Source organism: Dromaius novaehollandiae, unplaced genomic scaffold, assembly GCF_036370855.1.
Source record: "Dromaius novaehollandiae isolate bDroNov1 unplaced genomic scaffold, bDroNov1.hap1 HAP1_SCAFFOLD_45, whole genome shotgun sequence".
NCBI classification, from domain to species: domain Eukaryota; kingdom Metazoa; phylum Chordata; class Aves; order Casuariiformes; family Dromaiidae; genus Dromaius; species Dromaius novaehollandiae.
This window is the reverse complement of record NW_026991505.1, coordinates 1,969,133-1,990,000: the sequence shown is the minus strand read 5'-3', so window position 1 is coordinate 1,990,000 and position 20,868 is coordinate 1,969,133. Positions and strand designations below refer to the sequence as shown.

The 20,868-nt window shown below is 49.8% G+C and overlaps 1 protein-coding gene and 1 pseudogene across 1 annotated transcript; one reads left to right on the top strand and one right to left on the bottom strand.

The window, feature by feature from the left end:
* Positions 1-2,387: 2,387 nt before the first annotated feature.
* On the top strand, positions 2,388-2,540 carry LOC135327094 (5.8S ribosomal RNA; annotated as a pseudogene).
* Positions 2,541-15,866: 13,326 nt separating this feature from the next.
* Positions 15,867-16,835, bottom strand: LOC135327066 (olfactory receptor 12D1-like). The gene has a single exon (XM_064504682.1). The coding sequence runs from the start codon at positions 16,833-16,835 to the stop codon at positions 15,867-15,869; it is 969 nt and encodes a 322-aa protein (XP_064360752.1).
* Between the last annotated feature and the right edge of the window lie 4,033 nt (positions 16,836-20,868).

The window sequence follows — 20,868 nt, the reverse complement described above, 5'->3', positions numbered from 1 at the left end:
TTTCTCACTTTGAGTCTGGCCCAGGTGCCTGGCTTGGCCCAGCCCAGCAGGGAGCAGTCCACTAGCTGCACAGCCTGCCTCAGGGACACGGCTCCCTGCGGACCACCAGCATCGGAGCCTGGCATCACTGTGCACTGCCCGCCGCCCATGCACCCACAACCCACCAGACCCACGCTTCCGAGCTCTGAGCTCTCCTCTCCAGCCTCCAGCTCCACCATCCCAGAGATGGTGCCCACACCCACCCATGCACACACAGCCTCCCAGGCAACAGCACGCACTCTCCCAGCCCTTCTGCGGGCAGACGCCTTCGTCTCCCTACCTCCTCAAACAACCACCAAAGGTCCAGCAATAGCAACATTCAATGCTTTCAGATGACTGAGGTAACTCGTGCCATCTCTGTGAAGAATTTTGCTGTTGCCTTCTGGGAAGGACTTTCTCAAAAGGCACATGCAGTCCTGCATGCCACATTAAAAGCTAGCCTTACCTAAGCTGGCAAAGGTGTGGAGTATGTCTCCAGAGGAGAGGAGAGATGAGCCCCCTCTAATGAAGAGCCTCACAATCCACTTTTGTCACTTCTCAGAGAGCCCAAGGTCAGTTAAGAAGCCAAAATTACCTGCAAACCACTTCTCTCTAGCACTGACTGGGAATCCCAGGAATTCCATGTCATCAGCATTCAGGAGTTCTCTCACCTGCTCCTCCAGGTGCTGCTACTTCTGCACTTTTTTCTGCTGCTGTGTCCCCTAAAGATGACAAAGAACTTTCAAACCAGACTGTTATGTCCACCCCCTTTGCCCGAGATCCATTTACCACAATTGAATCTGGCTTAAGGAGCTTGTTGGTCTTCTCCCTCAAACACTGTTCTACCAATACCACCCAGTCTGTCCCCCTTGCTTCCTTCACCAGCATTTTGCACAAGATGTTATGCCTTTTCATCCAGGCATTTCCCATTCAGAAGGACAGTGCCTGCAGCCTCTCGCAACTCCTTCCCTCCAAGCCCCTGGCCTTCTCTCCACCCGGATGTTCACTTCTGTGGTGAATGCAGGCTGCTACTCCAGGCGCAAAGGCCAGACTTAGAGCCACCATAGTGTCGACCTCACCATTATATTGGGTTTCTTTGGCAGAATCGGTTGCATGGGCATTCACATGCCTTATGGCAATTCAGCGTTGGGTGCTGGCTTCCCAGATGCTAGGCCATAGGGGCTTTACCCATCTTTTCTTGCGTGAATACCCCATCTCATATACCCAATAGACCATACATAAGGCCCTTATGTAGTGGCCAACTATCAGTGTATATAAATTGGGGCCCTTCAACCCTTTCTCCTTCTAGCCACAGACGTGCTAGAGGAGAATGCGACCTCGAGGAGGCCGTGGTCCCCCAGCCAAGGAACAGCTGGGTGGTACCATCTGATCCCTAAGGCTGAGCTCTAGATAAACCTCCCACCCCAGTCTCTTAACCTCTTCAGGCAGCATGCCACACAAGATGTTATGTCTCTTAATCCAGACGTCCTGGACTACAGGGCAGTAGCTGATGATATGTGAGCAAGTCTCCCATTCTGCAGGACAATGCCTGCACCCCTTCGGTGCCCCTTCTCCCAGCTTGCGTGCCAAATACTCCCTGGTGGGATAGACATTGGCATGCAGCTGTATTGCTGTCAATTACTTCCTGTGAGGAATTCCCCGGTAACGTACAAGCCAATAGTTATGGATGCTATTGTTTTCTTAAGAAGTTCTTAATACCGTGGCCTTGTGCTTTTAGATTGGCCCAATTCTCTAACTCTCTTTTTCTCCACTTGCTAGGAAGAAGATAGATGATACGAGGAGCTGGAATTTCCCATTGGGACGCCGACTCGCCCCCTTCCAGTGCGGTGGGAATTGTAACGGGGAGTTCATCCCCTGTTGATGGAACCTTGTCTGCTTTACCTCCTGTGGCGATCCATACCCTCTCAAACTCCTTCTGGATCTGGCGGGTGGAAGTGGCTCGTGGGTGTGTCGTGGGTGTGCCGTGGGTGTGTCGTGGGGGAGGGGGGCCCGGCAGGCACCAAAACGGCAGTGGTCGGGGCAGTGCAAGGGAAAGGCAGTCAGCTGTTGTCCCCATCCCCTGGACCCCGGACGGGAACAAGGGACCAGTGCACCACTGAGAGAGTGGTGGAGGAGAGCCCATACAGCAGCACTGGCGGTGGCGGTGGGCGGCGCCCTTCTCGTTCGGGTCTGCCCTTCTTTCCCCCTCCCGCCCCGTTCTTGTATGGTCAGCAAGGCGAGCCCTCTTTCTCTCTACTGTCCCTTGCTCAGCAGCCAGTGTCGACATGAGGAGGGAGGCAGAGCAGAGGGGGCCCTCAGGGGCTGTGAATGCTGTCCGCTCCTCCCTCGGTGGGGACCGAAACCAAGACAACTCTTAGCGGTCGATCACTCAGCTCGTGCATCGATGAATAATGCAGCTAGCTCCAAGAATTAATGTGAATTGCAGGACGCATTGATCATTGACACTTCGAACGCACTTGTGGCCCCGGGTTCCTCCCACGGCTATGCCTGTCTGAGCGCTGCTTGACGGTCAATCGTCACCCAAGCTGCGGTGTGGATGCAGCGGTGCCGCCCCTTGGCAGGTGGGGGATGGCACAGTTCAGGTGTGCCCGGCCGCGCCTGTCCTCCCCCTCCGAGCCTGGCGGCTGCCGCTGCACTGCACGACATGTGCGGTGTGGCACGGCTGTGGCGCCTCGCAGGCCTGTTGCCCCGGGGAGAGGGGGCTTTTGTTTCTTCAAATCCCAAAGAGGCATCATCTTGCTGAATCCCATGTAAGATTTCAGTTTGCTTCCAGCTTTCATTTAGATGGGGAGAAATTCTCCCGCTTTGATCCACATATACACAGCGACTAGTATTTATTACTGTACCTACTCCTCCCTGAGATGCTAATAACATACCTAGAGCCATTCCGTTCTGGGTGGTTATTTTAGCAATCTCTGAAACCTCCCCTTGTAAAGCTGTAATGGCATCAGAGGTTTTATTCCCTATTCTCTCAATAACTGCTGAAATAGTTACCATTGCTTTTTCAAGTTCACTCACTCCCAACTGTGGAAACAGACACCTTGCGAATGAATGAAACCTAGTAGGTTGATCCGTTAAAGGATTATTGATCCTCTTTTGTCTCCTCATGAATGTTCTTAGCCATGATCTTTGATATCTGTTATTCAGTTCTTTGTTACAGTAATGGTTGGGATTATTGCCCCTAGAGTACATGTCCCGGACCAATTAGGAGGCAGCACTTTTCATGCCTTGCTCTCACACAACCAACACCATCCACTACCTTTTGGAACACGCCACCCATTTAGTTCCTTACTTGGCCACTTGCAACCTATTTCAGGTATCCGAGAGCAATCTTCATAACTTCCTACCTTAATGGCTCCAGTACAGTTGATCGGCTGTTTTCCATAAAGTACAGGTTTCTCCCACTATTTATTTCTATTATTACATCTTCGGATACATTGATCATAATCTCCTGTCACACTCTGGACTTCCCATTCCTATTCCGTTGTTTCATCATATTTTGGTTGATCACTATCATTTCTTATCTGTTTTATAAATTCCATAAAGGAAAAAAATAAGAGGCACTCCAATTAGCGGGAAGCCCTTGTTGGAATCTTCAGGGAAGTGGGCACACACCCAACAATCCCTCTGGTTAACTATCTTCATAGATTTCGTAATTACTTCCAAAGGAAGATTTTGACCCCCAAATCCTTCCTGATTCCCTTTAATTGTTTGGCTCAGGTAACCTAGAAAAACTAACCACCACATTTCTCCCCTGGTTGTTAAGGAGAACATCATTTTTACACAGATACTGTAACAACAATATTAACCCTATTCCTAACAAACAGATTAAAGCAATTTTCCCCTGAATACAATCTAAATTTAAAACTGATTCACTTTTAATACAGCTCATATATCTTTATATATTTTTAACGTTAAAGGGTGAACTTGTTCAGCTTTCCATGTCTCTCAAGGTACTGTTTTCACTAGGGTGTGGTGGATCCAGGAATCAATTCCCTGCAGTTTCACAGCGGTATTTGTTGTTAGCAGTACCAGATATGGTCCTCTCCATTTTTCTATCAACAGCTCATCCTTCCAGGTTCGAAGATATACTTGATCTCCCGGCTGGAATGAACGTACAGCTGAATCTAAAAGTACAGGAGATCTTAACTGGATGTACCTCTGGAGAGAAGTAAGAACCTTTGCCATAGACAAGAGAGAATCACTTAAAATTTAATGGCCCTTAATGTGCATCTGAGTTTCATTTCCAGTTAAATTTACCGTGTAAGGTTTACCATACAGAATCTCAAATGGACTAACTTTCTCCCTAACCCTTGGGGTTATTCTGATTCTTAATAATGCCAGAGGTAAAACATCAGTCCATTTCATCTGAGTCTCCTGACACAATTTCCCTCTCTGTCTCTTAGTTGTTTGATTCATTCTTTCCTTTTCCACTGGATTGTGGCTTCCAGGGGGTATGTAAATCCCACTTAATTGGTAGGATTTTTGAGATTTCCTGTACTATTTCTGCTATAAAATGAGGTCCCCTATCCAAAGAAAAGCCTTCTGGACAATTTATTATGTCTTGGCAACACCACAACGCTGACTTGTTTGATGCTGAGGCAGAAGAGAATCCTGATTTGAATGGCATGAAACCCTGATGCCAGCAGATTTGCCGTAGCGCATATAAGCACATTGAAGTGAGATGTATCTTTTGAATACAGGTTAAAAATGACATTCTTAGCTGTTGCATTTTTAATAATAAAGACTACAACAGGTAGTATCCATTGCAGACACTCAAGTCTGACATAAACAAGTCCCGTGCCACACGATTTGCAAAAGGGGCGGGGGGGCAGTGGGGAGAGAAAGCTCCACCCGTGGATCCAGCAGCATCCCTTTGGTCCTCTTCACCCTGGGTGTCTTGGAAAAGTTCAGAGCCCAATCAAAGCAAATCCAAGTCCCAAAGTCTCTGCGTGAGCGTGGTCTGGTGCGGTGTGTCCCGGGTGGTCGCGGGGAGACCATTTCAGGGGTCGCAGCAGCTCAGTCCTGATTCCATCGAGAACAGATGGCTTGTTTGGGGTGATGGTTTCATAGCCTTCGTCCACGGTGGTGATATGAGATAGAGAGAGATCAGAAGGAAGTATAGAAAAGGTAGAAGCGCGCACGGGAGTTATGAACAATTTTTAACAATACCTACTTTTAACAATAATCATGTCTAAAACTAAGCAATTTTTAACAATAACTTCTTTGAACAATAACATATCGAAAGAACAATATCTTAACATATCTACTTTTAACAATAACATCTCTAAAACTAACCGAACCAAAAGGTGTCCCAGGCCATGTTTGAGGATTTGCCTATGGCGCTGGGGGATTAGTGGAGGAAGGTGATCGTCTACAATGACAATACCAAGGCAAACAAAGGCATATTAAAAAAGCAGTTAGAACGATAGCTAAAAGACCAAGTGCTGCAACATAAATTGATATGGTGTCATAGAACATGTTGTTTTCCATTCTCCTGGTGGTATAATCCACCGATGTATCCGTCGGCCAAGGTGTGACGGTGGAGTACCTCTTCTCTGTTACCCTCAGGGCTCCAGCGACGCAAAGATGGTGGTGGATTGCTGATTACAGCCCTCGTGGTCAATGCTGATGACTGTTATTACTGTTTCTTTGCTATTCTAGCACTCTCCCTCATGAACAAGCTGTAAGCAGTGTCCCTGGTAAAAAGCAGCTGCAACTAGCCTTGAGGCACCCAGCACATGGAGCTGAAGCATGCCATAAAAGGAAAGGTTTCTGATTATGCTCTTTGATTGGTTAGGAGCATCTGGACCATGTGAGAGAGTACATAAAAGGCCTTGCTATGGGTGGGAGATGCAGAGTTGCTGCCATGTGCTCTTCTGTGCAGTGCTATAGAAATAAATCTTTTGTTCTGAGCTAACCGAGAAGTATTGAGAATTTCTTCAACATGTTGCCTTTAACTCAGGCAGTCCTCTGCTGAAACAGAAGGTACCATCCCTGTCAACATCAAGCACAGTCCATCCAACCTGCTTCTGCCTCCACCCTCCCACAAGTTCTCTTCCCTCATGGGCGGCCCCACTCCATTCACTTGAGCACCTCTCCATGCCAGCCTGCTGCTTCTGAGCAGCTTCTTGCTGCAGAAGTAACCTCACAAGCTATGGCCCAGCCTTCACACCTTCCCTTACACATCCCTCTTGGCTGCCTCTGCCCTCTCCTCTCTGCTCCATGCCCCTTCACTCCAACAGACAACACACCACATGCCCTGCCCTTCCTCTGCCTCCCAGGCCACAAACCCCTTCCAGCTCGGCTTACAAGGTGACTGGACGGTTAGGGGCTGCCAGGGAGCAGCTTCGGGCTGAGGCTTCAGGCATCGGTGCAGAGTCTGGGCTTTGCTTAGTGGACTTATGGAAAGCTTTTTGGGGATGGTTCCGTTTTTTTGTCTTGTTAGGGAAAGCACGCTAGTTCTTTTCCTTGGGGTGGGGGAGTGGTGAGAGGAACTTGAATGCCTAAATGCCTGTCCCCTCATCCCAGTCCTGAGCACCTGTTAGGATGAGTGGGAGCAGGGGATTGGGCCCATAGCCTGGTGGTGTTTGGAAATGAGATTTGGAATCCCTGAGACACGTTTCCTTCATTCTCTGTCTCCACTCTCTTCCATCCTGCAGGAAATGACTGCACTTCCTTCCCTTTCTGCAGGCCACATTCTTCTTCCAGACCCTGTTCAACAAGGACCATTAGAGGTCAGTCTCTTGCTGCCAGTGATCAGCCCTCAAGACTAGAAGTCTTCTCTGTCCTCGATCCAAAAGAATCAAAATCCAAAGAGGCAATTTCAGATCTTGGTCAGCCCCTGTCTCCAGCATGTAAGATCAAATACAGAGGGCAGCTCCCCACATAAATGAATGTAAGATCAAGGTCTGCAAAACAGCTCTAGTGCTTCTTTCTAACTTTGTGGTTGGTTTGTTTCAGTTTTCCAGTGAGGACAGGACAAATCTAAGCTCCATAAGGTAGCCCACAAAGTCCAAAATGAAAGCTCTACATTTCAGTGGACTGCTTGACTAAAAAGTTGTTTTTCTTGGCTTAAACCAGATTAGGAATTGATGCCCTTGGGCTGGAATGCTCTATTTGCAGAAATGCTTTTCCTTCAATACCTTGTACTTGCATTTCCTCTGGATTTAAATTTCCTCAGTAGGCCATTAACATGGAGTAAGTTGCCCCAGTATCTACTAAAAGCTCAGGGTAAGTGGCCATTAACTCTTATTAGGGTCCTAGCTCAGTCTCCTACCACTGATTCAGATGCTGCTAGTGCTTCCGGTTCCCCTTCCTTCTGTCACTGTTGGGGCTCATACTGCCGAAATTCTGCCATTTCTTCCACACTTTTATTACCCTGCAGTTTCCAAATTGGAGGGTTTCCGAATCCTCCCCTCATCTGGGTCTGAACAGGACACTTTTTTTTCCAGTGCCCTGGTTTCCTGCAATAGGCACAGCATTTGGGGGTCCAGCTGTCCCCTACCCACCATTCCTGTTCCTCTAGTCCTCTTCCTCCTTGACCTCGTCCCCTCATATTTATTGCTCTTCCCCTCACCATTGGAGTTCCTCCCAGCGCTGCTGCCAGCATACTCACTTCCTCCTGCTTCATCTTCCTTTCTCCTTCTTTTCTTTTTCTGACCTTCCATCATATACCTATGTTGCTAATGAGAGTACCTTTTGTAAATTCTCTCCCTGCCATCCTGGAGCCACGCGTTGTGAAATATTTAGGAATACCTGGAGCCGCTTGCTGGACAAATATGCTCACTGCCAGTCTTTCATTCAAACTTTCCACGGACATCCCTCCATAGCATAACAGGGCCTGCCACAAGTTATTTCCAAATTTGCTCGGGTGTTCCTCAGACTTTTGTCTTACTTCCTGAACCCTTTCCCAGCTAACGCCAGTTGCCCTGCAGCTCTTACTGCTAAAACTGGATTTTGGCATGTCATTTCACATGGCACCCCATCATTCACATTATTAAAATCTCGGTTTGGATCTACTTGTGGCCAAAGTTGTCGGTTTCCATCCCGGTCTGCCAACTCCCTGTCTTTTTCCGATGTCCGTTCTCTATCCCCTGGCTGAAATATCTGTTGTAACAGTACTTGAACATCCCCGCGACAAGGGTGATGTCCCTCTACTATTGTAGAAAACAGTAGAGCTGCCTTCTCTGGGTCTTCCAGCGCCCGGGACATTTGCTGTGCCCATTGAGTTACCTCCTGGAGCCCACGGCTGATCAACACAAACATGCAAAATCAGTGTGTGAGGAGGGGGTGTGTCGGGTGGGGGTGGTGCTGTGATCCCAGTGCCTGTGGTGCCCCCCACAGCTGGGTTAGGCATTACAGTTCCAATCATAGGAGCCTGCAGTATGACAGATTGGTTTCCCGAGGGAAGCGATGGATATAAGTTAGAAGCAGATTTGGGTGCTGAAACAGTGTAAGGGGGGAGCAAGGGCAAAACCATTACTCGAGTCTCCCAGCGTTTGTTGCGCAAGCGTATGTCTTACCTTACTTGAATCCCCAGATCTCCCTGGTCATTTAAAAGCTCAATTATCCCAGACTTACTAGTGGTTCATTTGCTGAGGTTCTGATCCCCCAAGCAATGACCCAAGAAGGTCAGCTTACCCATACCAAATGAAGCACCTTGAGACCACTGCTCAGAGGGTGTCCCCTCCCAAGTCTGTAACAGTCATTCCTCTTGACAGAGGGCTATAGCCCTACCCTTACTGAGACCTGAGGTACCTTCAATTTCTTTCCAGTTTTCCAGAATTACTGCTAGCAGTGAACCCCAATTTTACCTTCCCCACTGAACCTCCCATGACTCATGCTGACCCAGTTTTAGTACCTCCCTAGTGAGTGCCACTACTGCAACGACTGTCAGGTGAACTCAGCCTGTGCCAGCTGTGTCAAATGCGGTTCCAGTGCTCACCAGATTGGAAGCCAGCAGTGTCCCACCTGGGTCACCAAAACTGCTAAAATATTATCAGTGTACAGAGATTGATGTTAAGGAAGCTCATCTCCCTACATAGTCTTCAAGTGATTTTCAACATTCTCGCTTTCTCCTCCAAGCCCCACTAGACTGACACCCCTCCCCTCCCCTCCAACTAGACTGACAATGTGCTGTCAGTGCAAAGACAATATGTTCTGGAACAGGAGTCAAACACAAAGGGAAGCAGGAGAAATGGTGAATACAGCTCAGAACTGACTTCACATCTAAAGGTGACCCCTGAGCTCCTTTAATCAATGATTTGCTCACAGGAGCTCAGAGTGGCTCAGTGACCAACCTGGATAAACTGCCCTTTTCCCCTGTCTTGCATCTCTAGTGAAATCTCTGGCAAGCTACAGATGTAGCAGTTCCCAGGAGCAGTTCAGGCCCCTGGGCACAGAAGGGAGGTTCCTGCACGACTTAGAAACTGCATTGGTCCTTGCTGTAACTTTCCCCCTGGGGGATTTTGGGAGACACCCTCAAAAGCAATCTCAACCATGCTATAAGCTAAACCATTATGCAGTGAAGGGATGAGCTCTCCAACTGGAGAAGAGATCTGTTCTTCTGGCTTCACTCTCTACTTGAAAGGGGGGGGCAGATTTTCCTGCTAAGAAATAGCTACCCAGACAATCTGACCTCTTGTAAGAGGGTAGTCACCCATCAAGTCAGACATCAGAAGCACTAAAAGTGCAGCCTAGCTATAAAAACTGTAGCAGCAATCATTTGCTAACAGAGCCTCTGATCCCTAACCTCACGGAAGTACCAGAAGGAGAAAGACAGAGGCAAGGTACATAAGAATGTTGGGCAGGAAGTGTTGCAGGGAGATTTCCTTGACTTTCATGAGCTGCCTTCTTGGTTCCATGTTTTCAGTCCCAGCAAGGAGAAAAGGTTTGGCAGATTTTGGCAAGAAGCCTTGTTGCATGAGACAACAACTTCACTGGCCTCCTGGCCATCTGGAGTGGTTAGCTGTAGCACAGCATGCAGTGCACAGATGCAATGATTACTGTCCTTCATTGTAAGCATAGTCAGCCTTTTTGTGCATGATCAGTTTGTTGTTGTGACACACTGTGGAGTGTGTACTTGAGTTCTTTTGGATCTTGACCGGAAGGAGATTCACACGCACAAGGCTGGAGAACAGCCAAATGCTTTTATTGCTGTAAGGCGATCTGTGATTCATATCAGCATATGCTATAGCAGGTTCTGCTGCATGGTGACTCAGTTCTTGCCCAGTAGATTGTACTGTTTATGCTGTTTGAGGAGCTGCGATGTGTGAACCCCTTAGCTACTGCTGAGGGAGATGGGGCATCCCCGGTACTGCTGCCCCACTGAGGACACTGCAGCTGGTCCATGTCTTGCTGGTCGATGGTGCCCTTGCCGTTATAGACCAGAGTGCTGGACAGCAGTATGGCTAGCACGAAGATCCATGCATCATTCTTGGTGTTTCTCTGGAACAAACAGCCCTGGATGATACCAAGAAACTGTGTGCAAGGCCCGCTAAGAGTTAGCAAATCCCCAGATCCCCAGGGAACAGGGAAAACTTTTGGGTGCTGGCTCAGGGTTGGTCTTGGCCTTGGTGCTTAGGGTTTGAGGTAGGGGCTAGAGCTTTGGCAGAGGGCTGTGGGTTGGAGTGGGGATGAGGGCTCCAGCCCGGTGCAGCACCTCAAGGCGAGCGATGAGGCCTTGGGATTAGCTTCAGGCACAGGGTCCGAGTTTGGGGAAGCGGGCAGAGACGGAGGCTTCACTGTAGCCCTCTGGGTTTGGCCTTGGGGAATCGAGGGGGCCTCACCACTAAGATGAAGCTCTACCCTTCTGCCTTGCCTCCTTCCCCTCCTCTAGCCACTAAGGCCAAACCCAAACGGCTGTGCTGCGGCCTGAATCCTTACCCCCTACCCTCACTCTTGCCCGGTGTCTGAAGCTAAGGCCTAGCCCTCATCGCTTGCCTTCAAGTGCTAGAGCACGCTCTAGGTCTCACCCACACACAAACACACACCCCAGGCCACAGAGTTTGCCCATTCCCAAAACCCTCAGCAGAAACACGAAGGCCAGCACTCAGCCATCACCCAAAAGCTTTCCCAAAGCCCAGCAGCTGCAAAGCGCAACCTCCCCACTGATGCCTGAAGCCTAAGCCCTATGCTGCTCCTGCAAAGCCCCTAACCCTGCAGGCGTCTTGTAAGCCTAGCGCCAAGGCGTTTGGGGCCTGGCAGGCAGAGGCAGAGGCCTGGCAGGGCTGGTGTTTGGTCTTGGAGTGCAAGCGCCTGGAGCTGAGAGCAGAGAGCAGAGGCAGGTGAGGGGGAGCTGCAAGTGCAGGGGTGAGGGCTGGGTTCTTGGCTGCGAGGTCACTTGTGCTGCAGCAATCTGATTGGTGAGGAGCAGGAATCTGGCACTGTGAGGTGCTGCTGGGAAGGTCAGGGGCATGCCAGGAGGGTAAACAGGTAGTGGGGTGGGGGGAGGTGTGCTGAGCCGCAAGGCCAAGCCAAACACTGAGGCCGGAGCCAAAAGCTTTGCCTGACCCCACTCAGCACAAAGCCCAAAGCCTGCACGCATGCCTGAAGCCTAAGGCCAAACTTGCTCTGGCGCAGCCCCTAAGCACCCAGCCTTCTTGTAAGCCGAGCTGGAAGGGGTTGGGGGCCTGGGAGGCAGAAGAAGAGCAGGGCAGGTGGGGTGTTGGAGTGCAGGGGTGTGGAGCTGAGGGGAGAGGGCAGAGGCAGGCAAGAGGGAGGTGGCGGTGAAGGTGTGAGGGCTGCGCTGTAGATCGGGAGGTCACTTGTGCTGCAGCAATGTGATTGGTGAGGAGCAGGAGGCAGGCATTGTGAGGAGCTCACGGGAAATCCAGGGCATGCCAGGAGGTCTGGAGGTGGTTGGGAGGAACAGTGCTTCTTTTTTTACCAGGAGGTCTCTCTCTTTTCGGTGCTTGACTGTCCAAGGCAAGAATGCAACCTGTGAGGACATGAAGGCTCCATTTTCTCAGAGACAGCTGGCCTCCCTTATAGCATCTACGCAATGTAAAGCCATTTCCTCCGTGCGGTGCCTGTGCACTTGGCTCTTCTTCCAAAATTGGAGTCATGAAAGTGGTCATGGAATGGTATCCCAAAAGGGCTCGTTGCTTTGCTTTCATTCTCCATGGGCTCAGGTTGATGTGTTCAGTGTCCCATTGTAAGCTGTTAGGGAACCAGGTTTAGATTCAGGGTTCACTTTTGGGGCCCTGTGTCAGTGGAGATGGTTAAGGATCCCAGAGTAACCTTCCTGAGGCTGTGACACATTTGTTTGGGTGGGTGATGGCTGACCATCTTCCTGGAGAGGCAATAAGCTGCCAGCGGAGCTCAGAGCATTTTTGGGAACATCATACAGTGGGGGTGGGCAGTGAGTGGAGCCGTACAACACAAGAGACCATCCAAGGTGGAGTCACCGAGCGGTAAAGAGCAAAATCAGGAAATGCATAGGTAAAGGAGGGCTCCGCAATCCCAGGAGAGGCCATGGAGACCCAGCAGGCTCAGGGAAGAGAGACTGGAGAGCCATCCTTGTACTCTCTTTGGCATGCCATAGGCTGGCTCCAGTGCAGCCCCATAACATATCTCATACCCTCCGAAATGCTGCCTGGGCCCTCTGAGCACCCTCCACAGCCACATAAAATGGGAGGCGGGGACTGCCAGTGGCATGATAACCATCCTCTTGGGTCTGCTTCCTGCTCTCACGAGAATGGGCACAGTGGAGTCGCCTCATGGCCCTGTGGCACCACCATTGGCTCTCTGCTGAGCAGCAGTGCCTGCACGGAGCCCTGCAGGGAGCACAGGGGAGGCCAGGCCAGCGTGGACACCCTCATCTGGGGAAGGGCTTTCTGGGGAGCAGGGACGTGCCTGGAGGGGAGCAAGGGGGTGGTTCCCAGGAAAGGTGAGAAGTGTCATGGCTTCTTTATAAAAACTGCCAATGATATGCATATGATCAACAGTTGTCATCTGTGGACATTGTGTGGTTCAAATCTCAATACGATACAACCTGGCAACTCTGAGAAATATCGGAGTCTTTGGAACAACCCTTGGGTTGGACTATCAAGACCAGAGTTGCAGGAGAAACTTCAGTCCTGGACATTGATCACATATTCAGAGGATAAATTGTCAGAGGGCCAGCTTACCCAAATAAATGGACAACTACTTGACTGGGCAATCTTTCTCACAATCACGTCATCACCACCAGCTAACTCTAGGTTGGCTGGATCTTTTTAACCTGGAAAAGGGACCTAGCTAGGTGTTTACATAAGGTGTACGTAGGTGTTTAATAAATAGCCACATCACCCAATTAGTGCCACTCATGAATGGATCAACAAGAGTCTCCCTGTCCCTATCTACCATCCAGTGAAACCACAGCCAAGGGAATGGGCTTGGTGCAAGCAGTGGGGAAAGAAGACCCTATTGAGATTGACTCTGGTCTGGTGCTGAGAAGAGACATAAGAGGTCTGAATGGACCTCTCTGAAAGGACATGAGAGGAGAAGAGGTGGGACACTACTCTGATGGTATTTTCACTCACTTGGCTAGGTAGGGTTGATCAGGTGCTGCACATGGCTAGACAAACGTGCTGCCCTGTTTGCACTCGGCCAGTCCATTTTAAACTCTTTTCTCTCATGCTTCTTTCTCCCCAGTCCCCTTTAGGCAATAACCCCTCCAGTCCACAAGGTTGTCAAGCAGAGCCACTCGAGTGGCCTCATCTGGGAGCGTACACCCCGTCCAAGGCCCCAGGGACATAATCACTGCCCTAGGAATAGCCAAATCTGGGTGCTCCTTTGCACTGATTAGGCTCCTGGCATTCCTCTGCCATCACTGATCATCTGTTCTTTGTATTTGTGGTGACTAGCCTTCCAACACATAAACTCACAGTTTAGTCCAGTGTTTGGCCCATATGTTCTGCAAGTGTTAACAAGCCACAGAAACGATATGCAGAGGAGTTACTGTGCAGCTCTGGGCACAGTGTAATCTGCTTCTCCATAAAATGCATTCTTAGGAAAAACAGACACTGGCTAAGGTTGAACAATAAGAAAAGAGTAGCAACTGGGAGAAAACTGGAAGCTGCTTCTTGTTGACCTTGCCCCACCCCTTGCAATCGACTTCCTAAGAAAACATGGGATCTCATTTTGCTCCTGTTGTAGATGACTGCATTAATCAATGCAGACACCGCACAGTAAAAAACAAACAAACAAACAAAGAGCTACTATGAAGTTAGTGGCTAGGTATAGGTAGAGGTATATATAGGTAGAGGTGCATATAGTAGTGTAAACAAGGAAGGAGGCAGCAGCAAGGCACAAAAATATAAATCACACCACCCTCCTATAGAAGGTAGTCTTAGACCCACAGTGACGAGCTTAACATGGAGCATTATTATGCATATAAAAGAGTCCATGTCTAAAAACAAACCCAAGAAGCCTGTTTTCACAGAAGGATGAACTGGAGCAAGACAGTAAGGGGATTTCACAGGTGATCTGGCTCAAGTCATTGCCTCTGCTGAAGGATACAGCATGCATGCAGAATGGTGGGTTGCAAGGGAGCACTCACATTGTCTTTGGCCAGTTAGAAACAGATATTAACTCTTAAAGACCTAAAAACACTTACAAGAGCTCAGACTCAAAGAGTGGTCCTACTTTGAACAGGAGGTCAGGACCCTTGGGACACTGTCTCTGACAGTATCTGGTCTGCAGCATTGTTTAGGAGAGGAAAAATCTCTTTTGACACCTTCAAGCACATGGCATGAAAATTTTGCATTGAGGGATTACTTGAGGCCCTAATAGAAATATTTACCATCATCATCATTATCATCATCCTATAACACTGTTAAAAATGATAATAACAACAATACTAGAAGAAGCCATTTTAAGGCTTATGGTAGGAGTCTCAACATGGAATGTGTTGAGCAAGTAGGTATTGTGTGAACCATACCTGGCATGTTGGTGAAGTTTATGAATATGTGGAAAAATCCTGTAGGACAGGTAAGAATCAAAAGATCTCTCCAGCTGTTAGTCTTAGTCCCCGTCACCCAAGCTCACCTTACCTTTAAGCCCTAAGGATCAGTTCTGGAAGCTTTCTTCAACTGGAATCCACCATTCCCACTCATTTTGAGATTAAGGGTGAGATTCAATCTGAGATTAGGACACCTACGTTTGGGGTTCCAAATGTACCTTCCTCCCTGTGAGACAAGTGCCTGAACAGCAGTTTTAACCGCTATGAATCTAGGCAATGGGGGTGGGATTCAGTTGCCCAACATAGGTGTCTGGTACCATCTCAGATGCCCTAAGATAGCTGACAGCCATACAGGGCTGGTAGATCTGGCGCAGGACCTGTGCCTTTCTGGAGCAGCAGAGAGACACCAGCTGAGGTACACAGAGTATTTCAAGTGGCATGACATACATGTCTGCACATGGCCAACTGGACCCCACAAAAACAACGGAATCCTCCTTGTCTATTGGCTTTAGGCTAAGATGAATCATGTCCTGACTTCTCTTGACAGCTCTGACTGGGGGTGGGATTCAGCTGCCGAAAGAAAGAAAGAAAGAGAAAAAGAATCAAGTGACGTTTGAGGGCAAATCACTCTAAAAAAGGTGTTTTTATTGAAGTATCACTCTCTGGAGCCGCTTCTCTTCTCCACTTGGAGGAATGGGAGTGGCTGTTCCACCAACATGCACTCTTTATGCACTGATATTGCCCAAGAGAGGAGACATAGGGCCATATGCAGTAAGTAGGATTTTTCTGAAGGGACCCAGGCTGTTGGCAGTGAAAAGCAGATTTCTGCACAAGACATTCTTGAGCCAAAAGCTCCTCTGATTGCATTGTCCATTGCCTACTACCCTACACAAGCTGCAAGGCAGAATATTTTCTGCACTAGTAACTGTCTGGAGAAATGTCTTCTCTTTAGGGCACGTTTCACCTCCGCATTCCTCAGGGTGTAGATCAAAGGGTTGAGGACAGAGGTGACAACATTATACATAAGGGTGGCTATCATGTCCCGCCTGGGTGAACTCCCTGAGGAAGGTGGCACATAGTTAAAAACAGCAGGGACATAGAATAAGGCCACTACTGTGAGATGGGAGATGCAAGTGGAGAAGGATTTCCTCCTTCCCTCCCTCGACTGGACTTTCAGTCGGAGGAAGGAAAAGATGTACAGGTAAGAAAAGAGTGTGAAGACAAAGGGGCCTATTGCAATACTCCCTGTGATGATGCTGAGAAGGCGCAGGTTGAGCTGGTTGCTATTGCAGGCTAGTCTCACCAGGGGCTTGATGTCACAGAAGAAGTGGTGGATGTGGTTGGGGCCACAGAAATGGAGCCGGGAGGTCATGACTGTGTGCATCAGAGCATGAAGGAAGCCAGTAGCCCAAGCGGCTGCAGCCAGCAGCAGGCAGGCCCGTGGGCTCATGATCAGGGTGTAGCGCAGCGGGTGGCAGATGGCCACAAAGCGGTCATAGGCCATGACAGCCAGCAGCAAAGCTTCGCTGCTGCCCAGGAAGTGGAAGAAGTGGAGCTGGCTTAGGCAGCCAGTGTAAGAAATACCCTGGTGCCCCCAGAGGAACCCAGCCAGCATCTTGGGGATGGTAACGGTGGAGTAGAAAATATCCAGGCAGGAGAGGTTGCAGAGGAAATAGTACATGGGGATGCGTAGCCGAGGTTCACATATCACCACAGTCACAATTGCCACATTCCCCAGCAGGCTGGACAGGTAGAGCAGGGAGAAGAGCATGAACAGGAACTGCTGCAGCCCTTGAGGGCTGGACAGGCCAAGCAGGATGAACTTGCTCACCTCTGTCTGGTTATCCATCCCTGCAGGGAAAGAGAGAAGAACTCAGCAGTAGCTTGCTATCCTTCTGTCCTGAGCTGCTATTTCCATTCCCCAGAGTCCTCTTCCATAAGGTGCAGCAGCAGCTGATGCTGCCTCATGAATGGAAGAGATCAGACACTGAGTCTGGAAAGGGACACAAAAGAATCCCTTGATTTTCCACCCCAGCTGTTTCAACAAACACTAGAAACTGTTGTAACCTAGATGGCCAGTACTGATGCTGGAGCTGCCACCTGTGTACCAGCTCACTGAAAGGAATGGTGTGTTTTAGGACAGCGAGCAAAGAAAATGGGAGGGAGGGAGGAAGGAAGGGAGGGAGGGAGAGAAGGAGGGAGGGAAGGGAAGTTGGCTACCTACTTTTTAAGTGAAGATCATTCTGAAACCCTGTTTGTCTTTTTTTTTTTTAATTCAAAAAAGGGTTTTCTAATAAGTTTTCTTCATTCCAAATCCTAGCTGAATATACGGTATCTTTCCAAAGCTGAAGTGTTATAGTAGTATAGTTGATGACATATAGTACACCACTTTCAAAGAGGATGAATTCGGACTGTTCAGTGGTGTCAGGAAACCTTTATATAGTCCTCCCTGTCACGGAAACAATCACATTTCTTTCCAACAAAGGAAAATTTCCATTTCCCTGATAGTTCCTCTTGGGATCAAGCCTCTGAACCTTATGGGACTTCAGTGCAGAAAACATCAAGGCATAGCGTTTCAGGCACACAGAAAACTAATGATGTTGGGGGGAGTTGAACTGATTACTGATTATTTGTACAGCCAGCTCTCATAAGCAGAAGGAAGCCGTAGAATCAAAAGCCATTTCTGGAAATATGCAAGGTTATAGCACATCATTCTCAGGAAGACTAACAGTTTTAATGGGGAATTTGCCAAGGAGTTTGACACATGGTTTTGTATTTCCCAAGGATAATACATGGAATAAGTATCATGGCTTCCTTTGACCTGCTACAACTGCACAGCTGGACTCTGCCTCTGACTTAACATCTTTTGCGCTCTTTATAGTCCATGAAGATCTTAAAATGCTTTTCTTTTCACTTCTAAAGATGGAGATAACAAACTATGGTGATTTTCTGAAGGCCTCAAATACCTGTTTCACTGTCCCCTCTGCAAGCTGTGTTTGCCATGAGCAATGGCATCTGAAACCTCCATAGAAGTGCCCAGGTGCCTGATTGAGAGCACACAGAGGCAGGGGCTGGTGGGGCAGCAGAAGACCCTGCAGGTGCTGTCATAGTTTGCACAGCCCGTGGTGGTGGTGGTGGCCATCACAGGGCTGTACTGCGCTGGCAAGTCCCACCTCATGAACAGGCTGGGTTGTGAGAGGATGGATGAGAGAGGTGGGGAGCCACACAGGTCCCGGCCCTGGGCAGCAAAGATGCCTCCATTTTCCTGCTCTGTAGCTGACACTGCTGAGCCCCTTGCATCCCCTCCACAGGTTTCTCCCTGGCCTTCCCCATGCAGGCCCATACCAAAGGTATCTGGCTGTGGCGTGTGCCTCAGCCCTGTCAGCCTGGACACACGCTGGTGCTCCTGGACACTGAAGGGCGGGGTGATGCGGAGAAGGTGTGGGAGAAGCAGAGGCTTCCTTTTGTGCCTACAGAGAACTTTGTGGAAGCTCTCAAGGGCCCAGGCATGTGGCAGGACTCAAGGTGTTCTCATTGCCTGCAGTGGTGTGCCAGGAAGAGACAGAGGCTGTGGGGAAGGAGGCCAGTGCAGAGCTGACTGGATAAAGTCTTCCGGCTGATGAAGTCTTGTCTGGCATCCTTCACCTCTGCCTTCACCTGTCAGAGCCCTCATTCTGCCTGGGATGCTGGCTGTCTGCAGGGGACTGGAGCCAGTCTGTGGCTGGGCCCATGACAGTTTGTGGGACACCGCCTCTTCACAGCCACTCTCCCTCTCTTTCTGGATCTTTGATTACTCAGCAGCCATCAGGCTGGTGGGCCTTTTGAGATCCGGTGGCTGGCAGGGAGCTCCAGGCTTTTGAACTGGAGCTGTCTCTGTGGTGCTGACAGCCAGAGGAGCTAGGAGAAGGCTCGTGAGGTTGACAAGCTGCCAAATTCCTCAGCACTTGCTGGTAAACTTCAGCAGACCAGGAATGGGGAGCTCAGGGAGTCCTTTAATAATCAGAAGCCTGTGGGACTCGGAGAGTTAGGAGTTGAAGACAAGGCGGCTACAGGAAGACATGGTGATGTCACGTGTGGGGGTCTCTTCAAAAAGCTGACCCTGCCATGGCCCATGGTTAGGCATTCAGGGCCTGGGGATTTGGGGCTTTGCTTACTCTTAGGGGGCCTTGCACAGAGTTTCTTGGTATGAGCCAAGGCTGTTTGTTCCTGGGAAACACCAAGAATGACTCATGGATCTTTGTGCTAGCTGTACTGCTGTCCCGCACTCTGGTCTATAACAGCAAGGGCACCATCAACCAGCAAGACATGGACCAGCTGCAGTGTCCTCAGTGGGGCAGCAGCACCATGGATGCCCCATCTCCCTCAGCAGTAGCTAAGGGGTTCACACATCTCAGCTCCTCAAACGGCTGCTTTTTATGGGGAGATCAGAGCCTGCTGTTGATGCCCAGTGACCAGGCTCTGGATCCTCAGGGATCCTGTGCTCCAGATCTCAGGGCTGAGGGTTTGAGCCCTACTCCTGCTGGTGACTCCAGGCTGCTCTCTGTCCCTGCAGAATCTCCCCTTTTCCCCATCAAATGCTGATGGCTGGGGAGGGTGGGGTTAGAGTTAGGGTTAGCCCCTTCCTGCATGAGGATCCAGCATCTCTGTTTCCTTAGCCAGCTCCCCAGCTATGTGATGAAACTGATGGAGAATGTAAAGGTGAAAGCAACACCTCGGGAGAGTGGAGATGAACTGGAGGATTCAGATAAAGTTTCCTAGTTCTTCCTGACCTTTGTCTGGGCCGTGCGGGACTTCACATTGCACCTGAAGGTGGATGGGGAGGAAATCTCTGAGGACGCGTACCTGGAGAATGTGCTGAAGTTAAAGCCTGGTAGGGGAATGGTGCTGTTCCCAGTGCTTTACTTCAGGAAGGGCAGGATGTGTCCAGCTCTGGACAGCTGCATTTCAGCGTAAGGCAACAAAAGCCCAAGCCCTGTGAGCTTGCTCCCTGGCCTACCTCCGCAGGTAGCAGCCGGGAAACCCATCTCTATAACCATTCCCAGGAATGCCTCCACCAGATCTCCCCAGACTGGAAGTGCTTTGGTTTTGACCAGCCGACCAGCAAGAGGGACCTGCCACCCTTGGAAGAGCTTCATAACAGTGAGATCGAGCCTGAATTCCAGGAGCAACTGGTGAAATTCTGCAGCCACATCTGGGAGAAGTCTGCACCCAAGACCATCCATGGTGGCAGCACAGTAGTAATGGGGAACTGTGAATGCCAGGGTCCAGAAGGTCAGGGCTGGCTAGTGGCTCTTGGGACTGTGTCTGGGGAAGGCTCAAATGCACAGCCAAATGATGCAGGTGGGAAATGGAAGCGCTCTTCCACTGGCTGCTGTACTTGCCTCTTGATTGAGAGCCACATCTCTCCCGTTTCCCCTCCCTGTACCCATTCTTGCTGCTCTGCCCCTTTGCTGCTGTTGCAGACTGAGCATTGTGGCTTCACCACTCCCAGCTGCTCAGAGCTGAGGATGGTCTTCAGGGCACCTTCACTCCTCAGGAAAGGCACTCCCTGAGGGTTGGCACGGGGACCAGCATGTGGTTGAGTCCCACCTCTCAGAGTGACAGAGAGCTCCTCATCTACCAGTGGCAAACTTCTAGAAAGGTCTCATCCCCATGGGAATGTGCTACCATGCCCTGGGACCTCTTCCCCATCCTAGAGGATCTGGGTCAGGAGGGATGTCTGGATGTCTGGAGGTCTATACTCACACCCTCTGCTCTGAGCATGGCTAACTTCCCAGTTAGATTGTGTTGGTCAGTACTTTGTCCAGACAAGTTCTGAAAATCTCTGGGCCCCTGCACCACTACTGCTCCACTCTGATGCTGACAGTTTTTTCCCTAATACC

Excerpts from the sequence above, each read along its gene's own strand:
- LOC135327066 (XM_064504682.1), bottom strand. The coding sequence starts at position 16,835 with ATGGATAACCAGACAGAGGTGAGCAAGTTCATCCTGCTTGGCCTGTCC.